The sequence below is a fragment of the Galeopterus variegatus genome, unplaced genomic scaffold (genome assembly GCF_000696425.1).
Source record: "Galeopterus variegatus unplaced genomic scaffold, G_variegatus-3.0.2 Scaffold536, whole genome shotgun sequence".
Taxonomy (NCBI): Eukaryota; Metazoa; Chordata; class Mammalia; order Dermoptera; family Cynocephalidae; genus Galeopterus; species Galeopterus variegatus.
Genome location: NW_007726647.1, coordinates 157,776 through 176,733, shown reverse-complemented (window position 1 = coordinate 176,733; position 18,958 = coordinate 157,776). Strand labels below are relative to the sequence as shown.

At 39.1% G+C, this 18,958-nt stretch overlaps 1 protein-coding gene across 4 annotated transcripts in view; it reads right to left on the bottom strand.

Annotated features, from left to right (window-relative positions):
* Window positions 1-343: 343 nt before the first annotated feature.
* Window positions 344-18,958, bottom strand: part of NKTR (natural killer cell triggering receptor) — a 48,459-nt gene continuing 29,844 nt past the window's right edge. For 2 of the 4 annotated variants that reach the window (XM_008569834.1, XM_008569836.1), the window contains 11 exons: window positions 18,323-18,352; window positions 17,638-17,783; window positions 16,160-16,382; window positions 15,566-15,721; window positions 14,519-14,603; window positions 13,924-14,069; window positions 9,491-12,382; window positions 6,623-6,730; window positions 5,800-5,856; window positions 5,175-5,279; window positions 344-3,195 (listed from right to left, as the gene is read on the bottom strand). In XM_008569834.1, the coding sequence (XP_008568056.1) occupies window positions 3,108-3,195; window positions 5,175-5,279; window positions 5,800-5,856; window positions 6,623-6,730; window positions 9,491-12,382; window positions 13,924-14,069; window positions 14,519-14,603; window positions 15,566-15,721; window positions 16,160-16,382; window positions 17,638-17,783; window positions 18,323-18,352 (4,036 nt within the window). In that variant the 3' untranslated portion in view covers window positions 344-3,107. Of the gene's footprint in view, window positions 3,196-5,174; window positions 5,280-5,799; window positions 5,857-6,622; window positions 6,731-9,490; window positions 12,383-13,923; window positions 14,070-14,518; window positions 14,604-15,565; window positions 15,722-16,159; window positions 16,383-17,637; window positions 17,784-18,322; window positions 18,353-18,958 lie in introns of those variants that run through there. The other 2 variants (XM_008569835.1, XM_008569837.1) reach the window with 2 other exon arrangements.

The following is an 18,958-nucleotide window of genomic DNA, read 5'->3' as shown; positions in this document are numbered from 1 at the left end:
TGTGAGAGGTACAGGTAAATGGACTGTCTCTAGGAAGCAACTAACATATGGGATAGAACATATTTCTTCCTCAGCAAAGACATCTGTATGCAGGTCACTTCAGCTGGATGCCAACAAAGCCTGGAGGAAATCTGGAGTTTCCAGGGCGAAGAAGACCAATCACTATTAATGCTTACCTGGGTAGGTTAACGTCTCTGCCTGCCCTCTCTCTAGCTCCACCTCTTGCCCCCACCAAAAGTCAGCAAAGAGACTCAATGGTTTGTGGGGTTTTTTTTTTCCATTTCAGAAAGACTGTTTTAAGTCTGGGAGAGTAAAGAAAGATGAAACATGCACAGACTCAGACTTAGACTAAGTATATATATTTTAATTTCTACAAGATCCCTCTTTCAAGTTATAGGGAAATTTAATTCAAGTGTATACAAATAAGACATTGCTAATATGTACAAAAGTATTTTCTAGTTTCAGCAATACTAGCTATTTCATTTGCAGTAAACAGGATGTTACAAAACAGTCCAATAATGCATTTTCTATTAAGAAGCACAAACACAACATAATTCAATTTTATTAAAAATAACTTCAAAATACAGAACAACACCCTATAGGAAGAAAAGCCATTTCTGTAGTTCACTTCAGTAAACACACAAGTTGAATACTGCAGCAGAGGGCTGTCCTTTTTCATGAAGAAAACAAATGAGGCTTCTAGGGCCTACCTTTTCAGGATAAAATTCTACCCACAGCTGAGATGGGCAAAGTTACTGCCTGTGGTAGGCAGAATTCTAAAATGCCCCTCCCCCACTTCCATGTGCCAATCCTCAGAACCTGTGAATATGACGAGATATTGAATCCTGTGATTATGATGTTTTATGGCACAACTGACCTTAAAATAGAGAGATGATCTTTGTGAGTTTGATCCAATCACATGGACCCTTAAAATAGAGTAGGAAGGCATAGATATTTGAAGCATGAGAAAGAGAAGGGTCATTGCTCCTTTGAAGATGTAGGGGACCATACAGGAAGGAATGGGGGCAGCTTTAAGGAGCTGAGAGGCCCCCAGCTGACAACCATAAAGGAACTAAATTCTGCCAATGACCTAAATGAGCTTGGAAGCAGATTCTTCCCCAGAGCTTCCATAAAGGAATGCTGCCCTGCCAACCCTTGATTTCAGCCTTGTGAGACCCTGAGCAGAGAATCCAGCCATACCATGCTGGACCCACGAGCTACAGAACTGTGAGCTAATAAATTGGTGTTGTTTCAAGCTACTAAATTTGGGGTAATTTGTCACACAGCAATAGAAAACTAATACACTGCCCAAGGGTAACTTTTCTTAACCTAACCAGATTTGGCAGTTTCTGTTTGGGTTCTGAATGCATTGTTTTTCCCACTGAATAGTATTAAAGCAATATTCTCCTTTGCAGGCAACTTTCGAAAACCCTTAATTTGAATCACAAATTGTTTTGTATTCACTATCAAGTACTATTTGTTTGATTTAAGTCCTGTTTTCTAATGTACTTTTGTCTATCAACTTGGCAAACAACCAATCACCTAACCCTGTTTACACACCTTCTATAGGTGATAGTTTTAATACATCCACCGTCACCCATCCATCCATCAAAAGTTGTCAGATCCCTCCAACTGAGAGCTCTTTCCCATTTCCCAAATATGCCAGGCAAGGCCTGGGGTAGGATGATGCAGAATTCTACATCAAACATCCAATATGAATTTTTTCTGCATAACTGGATTAAACTGGCACAAAGGTGATTAAGTACACTTTGGGAAAAAATACAAACTAAAGATTAAAAAAAAAATCACACTAGTTTTTACAGATCAAATTATTTTTGGAGGAACCACCCAAAGCCACGAAAATGTATAACTTATGCAGCACCCTATTCTCCACTTCTCCTGTCTCTTGTCCTAGGTTTACTCAGGTCATGCAACGCTTCATTGAGTCGGTGTGGTCAGAGTGGAAACAGGAAAAACATTCTGGTTAGAATAGTTCAGCTGCTGTTGTGGCATATCCCTTACTTGAAAAACTTAAAACTAAAGCCCTGCAAAATGTCTCCAGGATGATGGTAGTTAGATTTTGGTGTTACTTCTAAAGTCCATTCTTCAGAGGCACACACATGCTACAGACGTGGGTACACCCTCTATTGCCAATCCTGCTTGCTACAGGGGACCCCCAACCCATATCTGTGCTTGAGAGAAGCCCCCAAATATTTAAAATGAAAGGCAGATCAGAAGAAACCATTTCGGTGCCAATGAATAAAAAATTAAAAAATCATTTTTCTCTTTAATGGTATTCTGATGTAGAAAAGAATAATGCTTAAAGAGGCACCAAGAGGTACCAAGCACCAAAGCATGAACTGGAGTAGAATTGTTTTTTGTAATCTAAACTTCTGATAGTATTTATTAAAAAGCACATAAAGTATTAAGTCCTTAGAGACAGTGCAGATATTTATAGTTAAGGCTGATTTGTTCTTAACCTTGCCTGCCAGCCTGAAGTAATGCAGACTGTGGGCTGTATGATGACCACTTTCCTGATCCTCTGAGACAGAAAAGAAGGAATGAATGAAATAAGAACCCCAAAGCCACTGCCTTATACTCCTGGCTACCATTGGTATCAATCTGGGTGGTTTGTTTTTGAGAACACATGTACAAAACTCTGTGTCATTGGTATATAAATATTTGGCTGCCTTTAACAGTTCTTCTTCACAGTACTATGCTTGGCAGCATATATGCTAAAACCTGAAAAATGGGCAAAAATGAATCTATATTCCAAGGAATACGTGAGATGCAGAGAAACAGTCTATCTAAAGTAATATTGCAAATTATACTTAGATAAATTTCACAATTTCTTGATTCAAGAAAATGAAACTCATTTCCATAGTTGGCTGCTGTAAAATGTGGCATTAAAAATACTTGTAGGAGACATATCTGTATCTTAAATTCTTCTGCGCATATGTAAATGAATGAGTAACAATTAAGAAGTGTCTATATTTGAAACTCATCTCTGATACTGAAACAGAAAAAGACTGCAATTAAGTTTCTTAAACTTTTAAGTTACCAGATATTTACAAATAAGATATAATTTGTATCAAAAAAGGACATTTTTAACTGTATCTGCTGCTTTCACTGGGGCTCCGGTGATGAGAGTAACTTCGGTCACTTTCACTGTCAGAGCCATAAGATCTACAACTCCTGTACAACAAAACAAAACAAAATATACAAAACCCTTTTAACTATCAACACTTTGAATCCCTTTGAATTCCTCTTGTAGCTTCTTTTTGATATGAGTGGCTTGAAAACACTACTGATGTGGCATAGCATGGGGGTAGACAAATAGGTTACTGAGTATGGCAACACTATGGACTTTTCAAAGATGTTTTCAATGACAAATGGTAGTAATGTCAAGGATAGGATAAAATATGGGCTGGCCCGGTGGCGCACTGCTACAGTGCGCCGCTTGGGAGCGCAGTGGCGCTCCCGCCGAGGGTTCAGATCCCACATACAGACCGGTTCCCGCTCACTGGCTGAGCGAGGTGCGGGTGCGGCACTGAGGGTTGCGATCCCGTTGCCGGTCCTGGTCCGGTACGGGTGCAACACTGAGGGTTGCGATCCGTTGCCGGACACGAAAAAAGACAAAAAAAAAAAAAAAAAAGGATAGGATAAAATAAAGAAACATCACATACTGGGAAATTTACTTGAAATCCATTCATGCAAATGATCATCATAATCTTCCACATTACCCAAAATGAGAATCAATATTTGATTAGATGGTCAGAGGAAAGGAAAAGGTGCATGAATAGTTTCATTACAGGTATGGAAACCAAAATCGGGGGTCCAATGAGCATGAACAGGACCACTGGGATACTGAGTCAAGAGGACCTGGTTATGGTCACCATTCAGTTATTTTGAAAATATTCACTGAGGGGCCGAACCCGTGGCGCACTCGGGAGAGTGCGGCGCTTGGGAGCACAGCGGTGCTCCCGCCACGGGTTTGGATCCTATATAGGTATGGCTGGGGGGCTCACTGGCTGAGCGCGGTGTGGGCGACACCAAGCCGAGGGTTGTGAACCCCTTGCTGGTCATGAAAAAGACAAAAAAAAAAAAAAAAAAAAAGAAAAAAGAAAAAATATTCACTGAGGGCCAGTTATTTTGCTAGATGCTGGGGGGACAAAAAAAAAAAAGTAGACAAAGTATAATTCTCTGGGGCTCACAGATAGTACAGAACAGTGGGCAAGATAAACAAGTTAGGGGCAGTGAAAGCCCCAGGAGGAACAAAGGCTGCCTCAGAGGGACACCGGAGGGACTGTATCTCAGGACTACCAGTCAGGGAGGGCCTCCCAGGGGCAGCAAGTTACAGTGGAGACCTGCACGGAGGTGGAATTTGGCCATTTCAAAAGGCAAAAGGGGAGATGGTGGAGAGGATGCATGTGTCTCCAGGCACAAGGAAAGGTTCCAGCACATTAAAGGAGGGAAGCCAGAAAGAGTCCAGTCTGGAGCTGACAAGTGCAGGGGCCTTGGATGCAATGCTAAGGAGGCTGGACCTGACTGTGAAGGCAGTAGGTGGTTCTTGGAGAGTTTCAAGCAAGGAAGTGTCCAGATAACTGATATTTTACAAGATCACTATAGTTGGTTATAATGGATAGAGGGTAAGACCAGAAGCCACCAGCAAGGGACATAACAAAAGTCACCATAAAGACTTGCGCAGCAGCCAAAATATGTTCTATAAAACATACTATATATCATACATAAAAATATATATTGTACTAAATAACTGACAAGATAGAAATCTCAATCCTGCTGCTGAAGAAAATGATTATGATATTTTATATACTACAATTCTTTATTTTAAAAAATGACAAACTGGACAAATTGGCTATTCCTAGCAAGTAGGACTATTTAAGCAAGCAGGCCATGGTTTGGGTGGCTTTCTCTCTTTACTTCTTCCAAAAGAAATGTTTGTCCAAGGATATGTGAATATTTAAAAGATTCAAACACGAACAATAACCAACATGAATTAAGTGGCAATTCTTAGTACAAAGGCCACTTTTAGTAGCTCCTTGTGGGTTGTTACAATTCAAGAAAAGAAAGGAATACTTCTGTTTTTAATCTATCACCTGACACACACCACATGCCCACAGTAACTTACAGTGTTCTAAAGAAGAGAGACCCACCTGGACCGCCTATTGTAACTTCTGCCTTTGTGGTAACTGTCACTCCTCTGGCTTCTACTTCGACTCCGACTCCTGCTATAGTAGCTATCGTAAGTGTAGGACCTGCTTTAACAGCAACAACACACACTAAATTTTCCCATTCAAATACTCATATATTCCCATTTCTTTTTAGGATCTTAAGAGTGTTCTAGCTTAGAACATGGGCACTACATGACAGTGTGAAGAAAAGACATTTGTATAACAAGTACTAGAAACATTTAAAGTTGCCCCAAATCAGACTTTACTATATATTAAAGAGAAAAATGTTAATTTCTTTTCTGCACTGAAAAATATCACAAAATTAATACAGTTATTTTGATTAAATCTGGTAGATCTTATTAGGTCAATATATTCAATAAACACCTGCCATTGCAATTTTACATTATAATTGTCATTTTTGACACTGGAGTACAATGAGCCAACAAATAAAAATTGTCAAAAGGCCTCATTTAGAAAGAGTATGATTTCAGGATACAAATTTATGCATTTAAGTTATTCAATAAAATACAACACTTTGAACTACGTGTTTATAAAACAAGGTCTTTCAGTTCTGCCCCAAAGGTGGTTACCCAATCCCTGTCCATACCTGGACCGACTGTGGGGATCATACGAGCTGCTCCTGGATCTGCTCCTGCTGGATGTCCTAATATTAATCACATGAAGGACCATCATCTTGTGGATCAGGGCAAGACGGGCTATATCAAAAATCTAGACATTCATTTGCCCATCAAGGTGAAAATACAGTGAAATCCTAAGCTATATTTATTGTTTTTGTATCAAAAGTATATTGGATTAAAAAAAAAAAGCCTGTTGGATTTAATAACAAAGATGAAGTTTTATGCAGTTCTTCTATGAGATGCACATAAAGAAATAAAGAAAGTCACTGGGGAGGCTCTAAACTGAATGGAAAGGGGGAAAAGGTCTGCACAGGTAGGACACTTGTTAGTACAGTGAAGCTGCGCAGTGGAAGGTATCTCAGAGGCAAAAGAGGGAGAGATGCCAGGAGAACTAGAAATCTGGGGTCAGCCCCCAACATATACATGCTTCTTCCTTTTTAGTCCCCTCTCTACAATCCTCCTATCCTAATCCCTAATCCAGGTCAAGAGGTGATTGCACATGTGAACTGAGGTTAAGGAAGATGTATTTAGAAGAGGTAGAGGGTAGGGGTCAGGGCCTCTTTTAAATATTCCTACTGCTTCTCTTGCCTTACTCTGATAAGACCCTATCCTAGGAATAGCTGGGAAGAATTTCAAAGCTCTTTGAAAGAAAGACCTAGATGAAAAAATAGGTCAGTCTGGTATTGGGCAATGACAGGATTCTTCTCAACAGCTGCCACATCCTGCCTAAGCTCAGCCCTTAGAAAACAGACATGGCGGAGACCACATTGCAGGACGAGATCACAAGCTCACCTGTGACTTTTGTAACTGCGGTAGGAACTGCTACGGCTTCTGGTTCGGCCTCTGCTGTACCATCCTCTGCTCCGACTTCTAGACCTAGGTCTAGAGTAGCTTCTTGACCTACAATTAAGAGGAGTGAAAAATCTTATAATTATACTAACTCACCATGGTGTTAAAATTAATTACTGGTAGGGTAGGGAGGGGAAAACACAACAAGAGGAAAAGTCTCTCACAAACTCTTCACAGTGGGTAAGACAGTGATAGCTAATGAGGCAATCCAGAAACAACCACAGTTTAAACTAAACAGAATGAAATTAAAATAAAAACAAATGAACAGAGAAGGCTGGTACAGGTATGTTAATAGCATATATATGCAATAATAAAAGAAGAAATAACCCAAATCTCTATCAATGGTAGAAAGAGTTAAAAAAAACTTAAGGTATAGACATATAATGAAATATTCTAAACTAGGTAAATGAATAAACTACAACTACATCTATCAGTAGAAATACATCTCTGGAACACAATGTTGAATAAAAAAGGCAAATGAAGAATTTCCGTATACATATAAAAGGATTTTATTTACAAAAAGTTCAAAAACATGCAAAAGTAACACTGTATAAGGATAGAAACATTTGCGGTAAAATTATAAAGAAAAACAAAGTTATAACAAAAGTTTGGAATAATGGTTAACTCTAGGAGAGAGGAGAGAAAGTAGGGTGACATTGGTACATCAAAGCTCTATTCTTTTAAGCCAGATGAGTATACATTGTTTTTTATACTTTAATCACTTGTTTTATTTTTATATCTATTTAATATTTAATAAAATAAACAAAAAACTTAAGTAGTACAATTCTAACTCTGCGTTCACTTGACTCCCCATCCTTCTCCCTTACTTTAAACCTGTTATTCAGGAATAGAACAATATCTCTGGGAAAAGGCTACTTATGAAATATAGATTTTATTCAGTATGCACTCATGTTTTGGAAGACATGACCTGCTTCCAGTTTATCTGCAAGAGGATGAATACATTATATTCTAATAAGATTCTAGTCATTTATTCAAACAAAAAGTATAGAGCCAGACTCTGAGAGATGATGAAAGATGAGTAAGACACAGTCCCTGACTTCAAAGAGTTCAATCTAGTGGGGGAGTCAGGCCCAGGCAGGTAACCAAAACAGGGAGGCAGGACAGTACTCAAGCTTAGCCATCTCAGTCTACTACCCGTTAGCTACAGAGACTAAAGCAAATTCCTTAGCCATTCTATGCCTGTCTTTATTTATAAAATGAAATACCACCCACTCCAAAGGCAGTGCTAGGAAGGTAAATGAGGAGAACAGCCAGTATCACCACCAGCTCGGAGCCATCTGAGCGTAAATGACAAGGCAGATCTTGAGCAGATGGAAGCTAGAGTAGCTCAACAGGCAACTGTCTCTAAGAGTAGTAACGCAAATAGAAAATGCCATGATCCAACAGCTCCCTGGGCCTGCTGGGAGTCAGGGCAGGAGGAGGAAGAGGAGACCACAACACAAGGATGAAATGGTTTGAAAGAGATGAGAAGAGGTAACAGAGGGCTCCCAGAAGGTAGGGGCTGAAAACATGCCCTAGCACTGGCCATGGGGAAGTACCTGAAAACTTTGGTCAATTTAGTGGGAAGTGGGGAGGGAAGGCACAGAAGACAGCAAGCAAGAGACTGAGGAATAAATGGGAGATAGTTATTACAGATGGCAAGTAGTGTTTCCTTTTTTAAGAAGTCTGGGTGAGCAAGGGAAGAAAAATACTGATTAATAACTAGAAAGGAAAAAAACAGTCAATAATTCTTATTGAATTTTAAGTTCAAATAATGAAAATCAAGCACGATATAAGGGATACAAGTAATTAAGAAACAGGTAAAACCAAGAAATATTTCCAAGGAAAAGAATGCAACACAACTACTTATTAACTTCATATCACCATCAACAATTTTTTTAGTTTAATTCTTATTCTTCTTACTACCCAGTCTATGCTGATGACAAGTTGGATGCAACTTGAACAATAACAAAAAAATCTAAAGATCATTTTTTTTTTTTTTTTAAAAGATGACCGGTAAGGGGATCTTAACCCTTGACTTGGTGTTGTCAGCACCACGCTCACCCTGTGAGCTAACCGGCCAGCCCTATATGGGATCCGAACCCGTGGCCTTGGTGTTATCAGCACCGCACTCTCCCGAGTGAGCCACGGACCGGCCCTGATCTTTTTTTTTTTCTGTCCTTTTGTGATCGGTAAGGGGATCGCAACCCTTGGCTTGGTGTCACCCGCACCGCGCTCAGCCAGTGAGCGCACCGGCCATCCCTATATAGGATCTGAACCCACAGCAGGAGCGCCACTGCGCTCCCAGCGCCACACTCTCCCAAGTGCGCCACGGGGTTGGCCCTCTAAAGATCATCTTTATTCACCCTTCCCTCCCCCACCCCCAAATAAAGATCAACTAGATGCCTGTCTTGGGCAGGTAACTGTCTCTGTCACCTTCCACATGTGTAAAATAGAAGGTTAGATTAATGATCTCTAAATCCTATATGGTATATTCTGTAAATTCAGGATTTGCTTCTAGGGCATCACTGACTAGCAAGAGAGCAGCCTCACATCTTTAAAAAACTCGCCACCTATTGTAGCAACTCATTTTTACTGCTAGAGAGCTTTAACTGATAGCCCAAATTTCTTCTCCTGAAATCCCCACTCCCTATGTTCTCAATCCGTTCTCTGGGTCACACAGAACAAAACTACATCTTATTCCCCTTTAGATGTTTGGAAACAGTGATTTTGCCCCTAACTCTGATGTACTTCCAAGCTAAATAATAACAGACTCTCCTTGGGAGAAAAAAAGGAAAGAGTATTGCTCACCGATAAGATGATGTAGAACTTCTTGATCGACTTCTTGAGTGACTATACGAGACAGACCTTGTTCTGTGTCTTGATTTGGTTTCAGATTTACTTCGAGATCGGCTTGGACTCCTGGACTGGCTATCACCATCCCGACTAGGCGTCTGCTCATCACTTGAACTCTCCTGATTTCTTGGTCTCCGGTTTAAGCGTGCTGTCTTTCTTACTTCATCAAAGAGAGAACCAGGCCGAACTTTGTTTTTGCTTTTAATTTCTATTCTCAAGCCTTGTGGTTTCATTTCAGGCACAGTAGTTGATGCCTTAACTTCCACAGCACTGGATATGGTAGCAGCAGGTGCTGCCAGGTTCCCCACACCTTGCAGAGGCTTCCATTTATTATCCATGACGTTGATCTGGCTCTTCTCAGCTACCTCCTTTTTCCCAGTATTTTCTACAGCATTGGCCAAACTAGCAGAGCTGCCCTCCTGTTTCCTCTTTTCACCCATAGTTTTGCTTTCAGACATGCCGCTTTCCTGTTGTACTACCACTGCTTCAGGATGTTCTGTTTGCATATCCTGCTTTAGAACAATGCTTGTATCTGGAGAGTCAAGCCTTGAATTTCCTAGAGGGGAAGCCCCCTCTAACTTGGCTGGGGAATTCCTATCAGGAGTGCAAATCTCCATGTTGTCATCTGTTTGAAGCACATCCTCCACTCCACTTGGGACACCTTCTTCAATATGCTGAATATTTGGGGGAGAAATGGCTACATTTTCCTCAGTATTTAAAGCTGTGGGAGAAATGTTGAGTTTACTATCGTCTTTAGTAAGATGATCAAGATCTGATGAAACAGTCATTGTATTATGTTTACCTGAAATGCCGCCCTCTTCACAGGATTTCTCAGTTTTGGGATTATCTATTATGGTTTCACTGTTTTCAGATACTTGTTTTTTCTCTTTTGACTCCTGGGTAATTTGCTTTTCATTAATCTCCTCCTCCTCCTCTTCACCAAATTCTAGTGGAGGCTGCCAGTGAAATGCTTGTTTTCGTTTTGGAGCCTTGTGCTTTTTATCTTTTTTCCCTTTCAATTTCTCTTTCATTTTTTTGGTGTGTTCCCTTTTAAGATTTTCCTTTGACCCATGTTTGTGCTTCAGCAACTTTCCTCTATTATTTTCTGAATTGGAATAGGAGTCCTCAGAATCAGAAGCTGATGACTGCTGTCTGCTTGATTTCTGAGCACCATTATCACCAGGCAATGAAGTATTTGCTGAAGATTTTGTTGTGGGTTTGGCTTTGGTGTGAATTTCACTAACCTCTGATTCAGAATCTGAGGTGGCCTCACCTTCCTCCTTATCAGAAGATGGCCGGGAATCATTTCTATTGTTTTTAGTTACACCTCGTTCTGAATTTGACTCAGAGTCCCACTTACTCCCAGCATAATTCTTCCTTTTGGGCTTACTGCCATTTCTAAAGTGATCAGAAAGATTCTCTTTCGAAGTTCTTTTTTTTGAACGAAGGCATTCCCGTTTAGGCTTGGATTTCTCCTCATCTCTGTTTTTTTCTTTTTTGCTATTTGTTATATCCTTTTGGCCCTGCCTCTCTTTTTCCTGGGCTGACTGTGTAATCTGAACACTTGACTGTTCACTGTCTGAAAAATAATCTAAAGATGACCTGCTTTCACTATACTTTCTCTGACATGAAGATTTATCCCTGCCTTCGACATATTTACTATGAAGTGTCTTTTCAGAGCTTCTGCTGTGCCTTTTATTTGAAGCATTATTTTTTTTCCCATTGGATCTAGATTTCCTCTTGATTCGCCTTCCATCATCACTGCTAACAGAAGTGTATGAAGATGATCTACTACACTGTGAATGATCACTGTATTTATTTCGTGAATGAGATCTAGATGATGGAGACCTAGACCTTGAATGTGAACTAGCTAGACTACGTGACCTTGTGTACGATCTGGAGTAAGATCTACTCCGAGACGACCTGCTCCTTGACCTTGGTGAACTTTCTGAACTTCTATCACTGTATTTTGAATAAGCACTCCGATCGCTTTGTGAATTTTTTTCTCTTTTATGGTAGGATGATGAACTACCAGTTCCTTTAATATTTGCTAAACTATAAGTGCTTTGGATGGGCAGCAAATGGGTTGTTTTAGCTTTCATTTCCTGAATTCGCTCATAAGAGGGCTTCCAGGGCTTCTGTCCAGGCTTCCACCTTGAAGGAGGGGGACTATCACTCAACGGTATTACAGGAATATTTTCCGCTATCACTGGTTGTACTACTACGTTTTCATTTTGTGGCACTGTTGCTCTTGAAGGTTCTGTTTTAACTGGCTTATTTTCACTTAACTGAGAAGTTGTTGTTCTTGGTGATTTTGATGCTGTCCTTTTGTGCCCCGACTTGGAACTAGATCTGGATTTTGATCGACTTGGAGAATGTGATGAGGATTTTGATGCAGTCCTTGATCTTGAGCTTCCTCTAGAATAAGACTGTGAGTGAGATTTTGATCTGTATGAGTCTCTGCTGGAATGGGTTGAAGAACTCTGGTCATCCTTATCAGATTTAGACCAGTCCCTCTTTGATGAGTGGTGAGATGATAAAGAGGAAGAACGAGATCTCCTTTCTCTATCACAAGGGGATTTCATTCGTCGAGTGGAAGATTTTGAGGATTCTATGTCAGATGGTACAACAGTCCTTCTCCTCTTAGTCTGTTTGTGTCTTCTGCAGTGTTTCTGCTTTTTAGCTTTCTTTTTATGCTTAACCTTTTTCTCTTTTCTGCGTTTTTTATGGTGACTATCAGAGTGTCTTGCTGTACTAAGGTCTGAATAATATCCATTATAGGACCATGATCTGGATCTCTGGGACAAACTTCTTTCATCCCATCGGCTTGAACAGGGATCACTTAACCTACAGAAAAGGACATAATATGCATGCAGTTATTTTAAGCACATTTTCTATGTCTTAAAACACATTTGTTGTCAATGCAAAAGCACTGAAAAGCCTTGTTAACAACAAAGCACTTGACTCCCATACTTGAAGCACACATAGGAAGCATGAATCAAAGAGTTATAGCTTTACATGTTCATTTCATAATCAATTAAATCCTTATACTTTCAGAGACACTGATAACTACTAACAGATAAACTCACAAAAAGATTTTGTTTAAAGCTTAGCAAAGAATTTCAAATTTGATAGGAAAATGTTTTTAAAAATCAAATCAATTGACTACAACAGCACTACTGATATACCAAGTTCTTGGCTGTGATCTGCTCACAACCCTCTGCCCCAGAAGCAATTTCTGAGGGAGAATCAAAGCAAGTTTCCTAAGCAATTCTGTTGATCCTCTGCAGATACAGGATTGCTGCCTGAATTTTTTTTAAGAGAAGCCTCTTTTTCCAAGAAGCTACCATGACTGTTGTTTTCTCTCTGCCTCAAAGAGGTAATCAAGACTTTCTCCTAAGGTTAAAGTAAAACTACTACTTAAAACAGAAATTGAGGAAACAGCACATGAAAACAGATGCAGGTTTTACAATATCGGTGGTAATGTCAAGGCTCAAAATTACAAGTCCTCATTACCACTGTGTCTAAGCCACTTCCACACAGCAGATATACATCTTTTCCTTCATCTCCCAACTTCAAACCACTCTGCAGGATGCCCACAGAGAAAAAGAAAATTCTACCATGAATTACACAGGATCCCACTGACACATTGTTCACTAGTTATTATTCTGGGGCTAGCCCCATTTCTAAAATAGATATTCTGCTGTGAGGTGTCACTGAGGGTAAGAGATGGGTACACTTCTGAAGAAGCAACAGTCCCTGAGGTGAGAAGTTAATGTACATACTGGGTACAGATTTTCCTATCTACCAATCAATTCATCAGTCAATAAGAAACCTGGCTAGGAAAAATCTGCTATATAAACTTTTTTTTTTTTTTTTTTAAAAGATGACCGGTAGGGGGATCTTAACCCTTGACTTGGTGTTGTCAGCACCACACTCTCCCAACTTAGCCAACCAGCCATCCCTATATAGGGATCTGAACCCTTGGCCTTGGTGTTATCAGCACCACACTCTCCCAACTTAGCCAACCAGCCATCCCTATATAGGGATCTGAACCCTTGGCCTTGGTGTTATCAGCACCACACTCTCCCAAGTGAGCCACGGGCCGGCCCTTGCTATATAATTTTTAAGTCCTGATTATTTCTAAAACTGAATAAGAGATCTTTAAAATATTCAGTAGGCTTATAGTTTTTGTGAGAGAAAACAGAATTTTACTTAAAGGACCCCCTAAAGTCATTCATCCCACTTAGTTAACTGCACTCCAGTATTCCTGTCATGGTCTCATTCTGACTGTAAATCTTTAATGAAAAGTCCAGAATTAAGTCTCTAGCCCCTTAACACTTAAAATATAGCAAACATAGGATTGTACTTATACTCAAAGTTCTTACTTATCTCCTTTACTCCATTTTTCTCCACTAGGTGGTCTGTATACTCTCAATCTCTGCATTTCCTCTTTCCAATGAGGAGGGGTTTCACTGCTGTCATCATCATCTGACTCAGAACAGGATCTTGACCTTGGAGGTGTGTGATAGCGCTTTAAAAACAAAGGGAATAACTATTTTTTAAAATGCCTCTCTAATACAGTCTGCTAGAGGATAAAGTTTGGTAAAAGACTCAATCTCAAAGGCAATAATTCAAGTATCAAAAGGATGGTATGAAGTTATTTCAAACATAAGGCATTAAATGAGATGAGAAAGGCTGAGATTCACCTGTAATCTCACAAGAAATTAGCCTAGATTATTCAACATACTAAGATTTCTCAACATATTCACTGATTGTTTCACATGTTCATTTCATACTTAAACTCATTCAAACACTACAGTAAACTCTAACAGCAGTACCCTCCTGTAGCTATGAAAAATACAATTAATTTCTTGAACAGATTTTTATTATATCTAAAATTAAAGCTAGAATTTTGCCTATAGGTAACAATTTTTAGTGTTTAGATAAATAATTTGAAAAAAGAAATCTTAACACACATACAATTGTGCCTCTTCCTTTAATTTTTCGTCCAGACTTTGATACGGATGGTTTCTGATCACTTACAGGTGTAACATCAGGAATCTTCCTAGAAAAGAAGATTGTGATAAAATATAAAAATAAGCAAATGCTAGGCAGTTTTCTCAATGTTTAAATGCAGAATTTATGCCCTTACAATACAAAAACGCCTCATTTATCCAACACTTTTGTAGGATGAGACATTCCATGTAACCAAATTTTCTAAGCAAACTCTTTAAATGACAAAACTCAAATAAATAAATAAATAAATAAACCAAATGGGGTAAAAATACACAATACTAGTATCTATCTTTTTAAACACAGTACTACCTTTCAACAAAATCCTTTTTTAGATGTCTCCTGTCAAAACAGTGATTTTAAGGGAATACTGAGGTATTACTGACTCTGATGCTTTACTGTGTTTTGGTTATTTTTTACTGTTTATCTCCCCCACTCTATTATAAGCTGTCCCTCTTTCAATGCTTTCAATCTGTTGCCTTCTTGTATGGATAATTCTAAGAGTATAGTTTTTTTGACACCTACAGTCCTCCATACATGAGAGGACTTTTCATACCTCGGTTTATTTTGTATGTTATCACTGAGCAAGTTAACAACAGTAACATATTTATGACACTAAATTAAATCTCCAATCATCATGCGATTAATTTTGCACTATTCAAATTAGAACACATTTCATCACTCAAATGGATCCAAAGAGTTGAACTAACCCTCTATTCTGGTAACCAAAACCTAACCTCTCTAATGAAAGGTCAAGGTAACAAGATCAGTAATGAAATTTTTTCAGACCTCCAATAAAAACTTATCCCCTAACCAACTTGTCCAACCTCCTTTCCCTACTAGTATAATTCCAAAAGGTAGGGTATATTCATTCATTAATCTGACATTGCTCACGGTATCTTTCAAAGTGCTTCGAACATGAATCGTGTTCAATAAATGAGTATGGAACTGCAATGAGCTGATGGAATTGTCTATCAGAGAAATAAAAACATATAGGTTAGTCATGCTACTTACGGCTCAGGTTCCACAGTGACAACAGGCATATCTCTTCTGAGTAAAAATCGGTTCTCAGGCACTGGAGGAATCTCTTCTGGGCGGACCACAGGCTTTTCCCTTTTAGCATTTGAATCTATTGACCTTTTTTCATTGGTATCACTCCTCTCAGAGTGACTTAGAGAAAACAAACTCAGTCACCCATATGTGTAATGCTTGCATTTCATAATAATAAAAGCGCATAAAATTAGATACTAAAATAACAGCACAAATACTGATAGCTTACAAGCTCAGAAGGGTTATACAATTTCCACAAAGAGAATATATAAAACATCAATCTAGTGAAAAACCCAGAGTACTGAAATTTTGATACAAAAATTGTCAAATGATCCTAATTTTTTTCTTTTAAGAGTTTCAGGCATTATTTTCACCTAAAACACCCAAATGTTTAATATGAAATGCCTGTGCTATTCGTAGATTTGCCAGACTTCAATTTAGTTATAATGTCCTAAAATGCTATCCTAAAATTAAGTTGATAAAATTATAAATACTTTTTTCATGCCAGGGAGTTTATCTGCTTTTTTAGGTAAGACTACTTTGGTGTTTCACACTTACCCTTTTGGGGTCATTGTATGTTTATTCCTTGGCTCTTCTGAACTGCTTGCTTCCTTTCGTCTCTTTTTAGAATGTTTAACTTTTGGCCTCCTCTTATGTTTCCTTCTTCTGCTTCTCTCATGTTCAATTTCACTTTCTGAAGATGATTCGGAAGAGGAAGAGGAATTGGAAGACGAATCCGAGCCTTCTGAATGAGTTGGTTTTTTCCTTTTTTTCTCAAAAACTTTTAAGAAATATTAACAAAAATATTAATACTGGACTTCAGGACCGACCTTTCAGAGTAAAAAATGTGATTACTGGGGCCGGCCTGGTGGCGCACTCGGTAGAGTGCAGCGCTTGGGAGTGCAGCGGCGCTTCCGCCGAGGGTTCGGATCCCATAAAGAGACCGGTCCGCTCACTGGTTGAGCGCAGTGCGGGCGCGACACCGAGGGTTGCGATCCCGTTGCCGGTCGCAGTACGGGCGTGACACCAAGGGCTGCGATCCCGTTACCGGTCACGAAAAAAGACAAAAAGGAAAAAAAAATGTGATTACTGAGTATTGTAAAATATGTTTTATGTATAGCAAACTAAAAATGAAATTTAAATAAACTTTTTTTTTCAAGCTGATAATACGATTGCTGGCAAGACTGTAAGGTACAAAGCCCTTGTCCTCATAAAGCCTAGTTGGGTCAGGTAATAAAAAAATTAATAATTGCATATGACAAATGATAAGTGTTAAGATAGAAAAAAAAAGGCAGCTTAAAGGGAATAGGGAGAGTAGGGGGTAGTTTGGTATTTTAAAACAACATTTGAGCACAGACATGAAGGAAGCATGGGAAGGGGTCATGCAGGTAGCTTAATGAAGTGTTCCAGACAGACAGAATAGCCAGCACAAAATTCCTGAGTAATTGGCATATCTGAGTAAAAGTGAATATAGCTGGAAGGCAATGAATGAGGGGGAAGAGGTCAGAGAGAGAGCAGACAGCCAGACCATGTAGGGCCTTACAAACCATTGCAAAGACTTCAGCTGACTGAAAAGAGAGCCAGCCCTTGGAAGGTTCTGAACAGGAGTGACACGGATATGAAATATGGTTAAAACGGATCTATCTGGTTACTGTTAAGGACAGATCACAGAGGGCCAAGGATATAAGCAGTGAGACCAGTTAGGAGGCTACTGCTTCTGAGAAAAGATTATAGAAGAGCAAGCACAGAGGTAAGGTTAACGGTTATGAGACTTCTACAATAATCCTGGGACAAGATGCTAGTGGCTTGAATCAGGCTGGTAGCAAGGGGAAGTAATAAGAGGAGGTAAGATTAAGATTTGACAATATTGCTGAGGGTATGGATGTAGGATATGATACAGAGGCATAAAGGGCCACTGCTATACCACTAGTACAAGTTTTTTCCGCTACTGAAATCTAAGAGTTACCTTTAAAAGTTATAGTTTTCAACAATGCTTTACCTGTATTCTACTTCCTCCACCCCCCCAAAATTCTTACCATCTTTTGTTGATTTTGTGGCAAGCACCCCACAGTCTATAACTCGCACATCTGCATAAGGTCTGCTTGCAGCATCAGTTTTCAGATTTTCAATTTGTTTGATTATTTCAAAACCAGAAATAACCAGTCCAAAAACAACATGCACCCTGTCACAATACAAATTTAAGAAATAATTGGTTTGATGATAATTAGGCTATGAACAGTAATTAAGACAACTGTTATAAATTACATGTCCACAGACCCAAAAATAAAACCAAAGTGTTTGATGTATGAAGCAACTAGAAGGGAATGAGAATTTGAAATTTACTTCATAAAAGGAAATAACAAAAATTACTCAAACGGGGCCTCAATTTCCTGTCTTTTAAAAAATGGTTCTTAACCATTTTAGGGTAAACAGTCTGATAATACTCAGATGGCACCTGATACTCTGAAACTGTCCTTACATGGACACTCAAGACTGCATAGCTGAGAGGCCTATCCATGGGTACAAGTTAAAGACCCCTTCAGTCACATGAGAGCCATGGGGTAAAAACTACTGCACCCTGTGATCCTTAAGGAAGAGCTTGGCTATAAGAGATTAATCCAGACATCAACAGCGTCCCCTTGAGAATTCCCCCTGGCCCAATCTGTCTTTATGGCTGGCCACCCGCAACACTTTCCCAAAGTATTAAGAACATAATCTTACCCATCCAGGTGCGGAGCAGGTTTTGTGGTACTGAGTAATAAACATCAACACAAAGATGATGTCAAAAACGATTTGTTCAGGTGAAGAGAGCAGAAGGTTTAAACACAGCACGTAGAAAACCAAGAAGTAAAGATAAAAAGATAGGAGGAAAAGTTAAATATGATATACATCTAACCTTAAAAACCCCTAAACAACAATAGTAGCCATTTTAATGATTAAAAACCCCTCAAGATTATAATGAATTACAAAATCATCTCTATTAGACTATATATGTATACACAATACATGAAATAGGTTTGATTTGACTTATAGCCATAAATACACAGCATAAATACACAGTGAAATTAAAGTTACTCTCAAATCTAAAAAACAAAAACATCAAAAAACCTCAAAATTTATCAATTAATTAAACAAGAAAAAGCACCTATCATTTGCCCTATAAAAAGAAAAGTGTGATCATCTCTTGCCCACACACTTAAATGAGTTCTTCTATTTGTTATTTCTCATACTGAGTCAGTCTGCATCTTCTAGGCAGGCAGACAGAGGCCTAGGGAGTCCTGTTTTCGAACTTCCTGCCCCTCTTCCTTCACCCAGTGTGAAACTCTGCCACTCATAGCAACTCTGAAAATGCGATAG